The following is a 6,043-nucleotide window of genomic DNA, read 5'->3' as shown; positions in this document are numbered from 1 at the left end:
GAGCTGTCCAGCCACAGCTTGAAGGGAGCTGTCATTTTTTATAAGTTCAGATTTTTATGCCAAAGGGAGAATGTGAAGAGGATCCCCAAAGAGGCTTCTAGTGTATTGTGTAGTTTTTAAAGGCTAGTAATAACAGTATGTTTCTTTATACTGATATATTTGTATATTTTAACCATTTGTAATTTTGTGATAAGTGTATCATGTTAACCCATTTGTGCACTGAAATATTGCAAGGTTATTTTGTATGTCTGATGCTTGCTTATATTTGTTCTGGCTTGCATAAGGTGCATTTCCTTAACCCTACACGTTTGCATAACTGTTTTCCTAACACCTTAACAGGCAAGTGGGTTGAATTTTGTTGTCTGACAAGGATAAGTTTAGCAAATGAAAGCCATTTGAAATGTTGAAAAGCCTTGACCATTGGAAGAATGGCTCTTTGTAGGACTAAAGGATTTTATTTACACAAGATTCTTTTTTTCATTGTTATAACAGAAACTTTACAAATATAGAAAGAGCAGAGACATAATGTAGATGTTTTGACCAGCATTTTGTAGGGCAGAACAACTACTCACCAATCGTATTACTTTTGCAGGTTATAATTCTATATTTACGCAGGCATAGCAGCACTCGCACGATGCTGGCACGAAACTTCATCAAAATGTTATTGATGGATTGCATAGAACTTAGCTCATTTTTGATAGCTGAACAAAATACAATGAAATTCATGAACATATATGAAGATGCATCTGTTAAAGTCAAAGCATAGTATCCTGCTTGTATTAACCCATTCCCGACGGGGGAATTCTAGCCTTGAATGTCCAAATGTCGGGGCGTTCGAATTATTAGACCTAAATCAATTGAATGGCCGGCACAATACTGTGCCGCCCGGCAACTGGGCTTTTGAATGCGCGGTACACATGCTGTGTGGGTTAACCCCTTCCGACGGGGGAATTCTAGCCTTGAATGTCCAAATGTCGGGGCGTTCGAATTATTAGACCTAAATCAATTGAATGGCCGGCACAATACTGTGCCGCCCGGCAACTGGGCTTTTGAATGCGCGGTACACATGCTGTACCACCCGTCCTGTGTGGGTTAATAAGAAGGGAATTTTTGTAAAGAGTTGATGGGTTTCTGTATTTAAACAAATTTGTCCACATATTTGTTATTAAGGTCAGTCAAGAACAGATTAAAATGTGTTGGTATTTCTTGGAAAAGATACAAGATGTTCCTTGTTGAAATTGATTTAACCACAAGTTTATATTGTATAATACTAAAAAATGTACTGTGTGTGTGTGTGTTTCTGGGTATGAATCTGTATATGTGTATATATATTTATTTATTTATTTATTATACACATAATGTATTTACTTTTACTAACACATAATAATCTACTTCTTGTAACTAAAGTGATTGAGCCTTTTACAGATGGCAATGGCCCTTTGACACTGAAGAGAATTAAGTCCCATTGATAAACTAGACTCATAATGCAGCTTATGTTACATCTCATGAGTTTGCCATTTTCTTCAACATGCTCCTGTGAACAGAATGGCTTGAATACATCAGCTGTATTTTGATCACTTCCCCCGCAGGTCTGTTGTGGACAAGACGTGCCCCGTGTGCCGCGAGTCTCTGAAGAGTACGGACGATACTTGGGTGTTATCGGAGGTGCCAGACGACGACCAGGTCAATGAGGAGATCCGCAGAACATTGATCGGATTGGCGGGAGATAAGGCCCAGAGTCCCATGTAAGGGGAGAAAGATTGAATAAAACAGAAAAGAATAGAAAAAAAAGTAATAAGAAAAAAAATGAAAAGCAAAGAGGATTTGAAAAAAATATATATTTAGTCTTTTTCTTTGAAACTCTAAAGAGCAGATACAGTTCATTAAGTATATTATCTATGATGTTTAAGGTACACTGAAGCAGCATAATGAACAAACAGCCCAATTTTGTTATGTTCATCTTTATTTCCATCGTTTTTTTTCCTTGGCAGTTAGAGAGAATATCCTACTCCATCAAGTAGATATATATGTTTATATAATTACATGAATTAGCTGGGCACTCCTGATCAAGTTGCATTGGCATGATGTTGGGTTTTTAATGTTGAAAATAAAGATAAATAGAGATGACAGTATACAAGATTGGTGATGGGAAGTTCATTTTATCTCCCAGTGTGTGCCAGGATTTGATATGATTGCAAACAGTAAAGAACAGTATTCAGATGTGTATATAGATATTACTACTGCAGATCATTATACGTTAGAAAAGTACGAGCAATGAAAAATTATACAAACACCTCTACTTGGTATAGTTAACCCTTTCCGACTACGGGCTCGCCGCAACGCGAAGAACCCCGGACGATTTTTATTATTGCATTTAATTAAATCATAAAACCTTTTTTGGCGCCCGGGGGACGCCCGGCATCGCTGTGTCACACTGTGTCACACGGGACGCGGATAGTTAAGGACTTTTCTCTATTTTTTTAATGTAATGCTGTTCAGAATTTGAAGAATGAAAGTTCATTTGTATTATCAAGAAAAATAGAATATACAGGTGAAGGTTGCAAGAAGTAAGTGCCTCAAAGAAAAGGGCCTTTGTAAAGTAAGAATCTCGTAATTTTACATTTTTCTGATGATTATTGTTATGATTATTATATGAAGAATGAAAATGTATTCTCATTTCCCATATCAACAGCTAGTCAATGAAGATCGCCACTAATTTTGTCTCCCAAGAGGTCAGGTGTTTAATCCCCTGCTTGAAATTCATGCTAGGTTTGGGCTGTCGTAGTGACTGTGACGTATAGAGTTAACAGAGGAAAAGAATGGCACTCCAAATGCCAAACAACCAGGTGTCAGTTTTGTTCAGGACTAAAAATCAAAGAAAGATTATTGATTTATGTTTTTGGCTTGCATCTTTTGTATGGTAATTTATTTATGTATTTATTTTATTTTTATCTATTTTTTCCATCCCTTAATCCTGAGTTTTCATTCTTGCTTCATTCTCATATAATTCAGATATCACAATGAACTTGAGGAAAATTTCTTAGTTGCCTTGTAGTTTGTCTACTGGTTCTCCTACGGAAAATGTTATGGATATGTAAATATATATATATATGCATGTGTATTTGTAGCCCCTTATATGGATACGATTAATGGTTTTATACAGAGTAATCCATGCAGATGTATTATGGATGCATTATACCAAATACATTAATATAAATTATTTTATTCATCTAGTCAGGCATTTAGCAGTTTATCGAAATATTGTGTGTAATTTTCACATGAAGAGCTATGGCAATGTGCTTATAATTTGTTATTCTGTGTTATCAAACTCAGGATTAAGCCGAATATTATATCTGCTTTATTAAGAGTGTCTTCATGAATACAGGATTTTGGGACATCTGTAATGTTGATTAATGCTTTGTTACAGTGAAGATACAAGGAAACTTGCATGACTTAAGACAGTATGGCTGCATAGAAAAAGAAATAGTTGGTTAGTGTCCCTCACTTTTCTGTCTATTTGAATGTCTTTGTATATTTTTTTTATGGTTTTATATATTTATTTTTATCTATTTATTTATTTTCTCTAAAGGCTTGAGATTTAAATGTATTACAAGTACTTGACACACCCCAATTGTGGTTGCTTGGACGGAGATTATGAATATTTTTCACACTTTCACTTTGTCGTGATTATCTTTTCCAAGATGGAGGGATTTTTCTGGGCAAGAGGGTATGCCAACCAACCTTTTATTTTCTTCAGTAGTGGCCTAATTATGTCACTTGAGATAGGAATGCATTAAAGCTATTTGGCTTAAGGATCAGATTGCTTTAAAGTACCTACTTAAAATCACACTTCACTAAATGACTTTGTAGTGGTTCTAACACAGGTTGAAATTGTTGAACACAGAAAAGATAAAAAAAAAGGATTATATAATGGGTGAAAATTTGGTGTTTTGTATAGCCAAAGTTTCTTTGGTTTTGTCTTCTAGGTGAATAACTTACAGTGTATAAAGGAACCTATATATGACGTATATGTATGTAGTTTTCATTTTGAGTACGATTTACATATAAAGACTAAATGTATGGTCTTACTAGATGTGGTAAAGAATGTAAAACTTATGACTGAAAAGTATTCACCATTTCTAGAAATAAATTATGACGTAGGGGGAGGGTGTATAAGATCTTTTTTATTGATATATATAATCAGCAAGAGTTGAGAGTTAGTTTCATGCGAATGATTATTATTAATGATGAGGTTTTGTGATATCGTTTAATTATGGTCTTTATTTTTTTGTGAAAGGTTTCCTCTTTGAAAGGGAATTAGATACAGGTCTTATAGTTGTCATGAATTGTATTATATAGCACAAGTGGGATTATAAAATGTTACTTTGTTTTAAAGAGTTTCTGATTAATTTGGTTATTCTTTAGGCCTGAAATTGCTACAAATACCTGTAGTAATAAATGATGATTATTTCATTATTTTATGATGGTGTCCCAGGGTTTGATTTAAGAGGAGATGCAAAACACAGTATTATACTTCCAGTACTGTTGATGGAAGTGAAAAGAAGCATAGAAAAAAGTAAAAGGGAATATACTTATGAAACACATGTTAGTTGTTTTTGTTTTGCTTTGTTTTTCTTCCTAATCATTGTGATACGAAAATGATTCTTTCAAGAAAATATGTTCTTTATTAATCAGTGAAGGATGATCAAGAGATATAGTGATGTTGACAGAGATCAAAGTACTAGTTTTTTTCTCATTAGTCATTTAAGGGTGTACTACTGGTTGTTTTACTGGTTAAGGAAATTGTGCACCAGTCAAGATCATAGCCAAAGCGCCTACATGAGTGTGTACATGTTTTTAAGATGATACTTTAAAAAATTAGAATGATAAGGCAAAATATATCCTCAGAAGTAATCCCAACTTCAAATGTTTATAACTCAGATATAAATCATTATAGAGCTGTGTTCTCCACTTTTCCCGAATGTTAAAAATGAGTTAGTTGACACATTCACAGATGTCTGCACTTTTTCCCCCGGAGCTAAAAAAAAAAAAAAAAAGCTAATGTAAGTTGTAGACCATGCTATGAAACAAACATCAGATGGAATGCTTCTGTATCGATTCAAAGGAAAAAATGATTTTCAAAAAATGTATTCTGTCAGTACCAATAGGCTCCTGCTCTGTGGTCTAACTTCATAAGAATAATGCTCCTCATTTTCCTTTTAGAGGGACTTCCTAGATGCATCTTTCACTTGAAGGTACATGTTAATGGATTTGTTATAATCAATACTGAGGATCTATGCTGGGAAGTTTGCTGTTTACCTCCAGTTGGGGATGGATGTTGCAGCAGTACATTCAACCGTCTGCTTCGAAGCGCATACTTGTTGGGGGCATATTTTGCAAAGGTGCTGATGAAGACACACTTCATCCTGCAGCTCTTCCTCATCGAAACTGTGTGCCTTTCCTTTAATTCTCTTTCTCTTTCTTCAAGCACAAGTTATCTCTTGTTTGTCTGCATTCAAGGAATTTTTTTTTCATCCTCTTACAAGCAGAGAGGAATGCTTCCGTCACCTTACTTTTATTCTTATGAGTCTTTGCAACACAATCTCGGCTTCGTTAATGTCTAAGACAACAAAGTCACAAGTAGAAAAAGGTCCGTTTATAATGATAATGCTGAAACACATGAAAGCTGATGATTGAAACTCATAAATGATAGCATAAAATAGTATTATTCATGCAAGCAATTGAAATACCTGAGTGTGAGTTTCAATCCTGTGGATTTTAACAAGCGGGGACTTGAATTATCATGGCAAAGCATCAGGAGAGTTGCTAGAACATCCTTTAATTTGTCAGTGCTTTAAAATCAAATTCCCATAGATTTTCCACCCAGTATACCAGCAGTACGCCCTTAAACTTGGGTTACAGCCTCAGTATTTTTATATCTTTGTTTCATGTTTAATGCTAAACAGGTTCAAGAAAACAGTTAGGGAAAAAAAAACAAGGATATTAAAAAGGGAACAAATTTGTCACTACGTAAATGTACCGC

The 6,043-nt window shown here is 34.7% G+C and overlaps 1 protein-coding gene across 1 annotated transcript in view; it reads left to right on the top strand.

The window, feature by feature from the left end:
• LOC122247249 (uncharacterized) overlaps positions 1-4,604 on the top strand; it is an 11,171-nt gene extending 6,567 nt beyond the window's left edge. Inside the window, exon 4 of the mRNA XM_086542910.1 lies at positions 1,564-4,604. Coding sequence (XP_086399036.1) covers positions 1,564-1,749 — 186 coding nt within the window. The 3' untranslated portion in view covers positions 1,750-4,604. The remainder of the gene's footprint in view (positions 1-1,563) is intronic.
• The last annotated feature ends 1,439 nt before the right edge of the window (positions 4,605-6,043 follow it).

Source organism: Penaeus japonicus, unplaced genomic scaffold, assembly GCF_977035675.1.
Source record: "Penaeus japonicus unplaced genomic scaffold, GWHDUDI00000001_assembly GWHDUDI00000013, whole genome shotgun sequence".
Lineage (NCBI taxonomy): Eukaryota > Metazoa > Arthropoda > Malacostraca > Decapoda > Penaeidae > Penaeus > Penaeus japonicus.
Note: the sequence above shows the minus strand (reverse complement) of the source record. Positions and strands in the feature narration are given on the sequence as shown.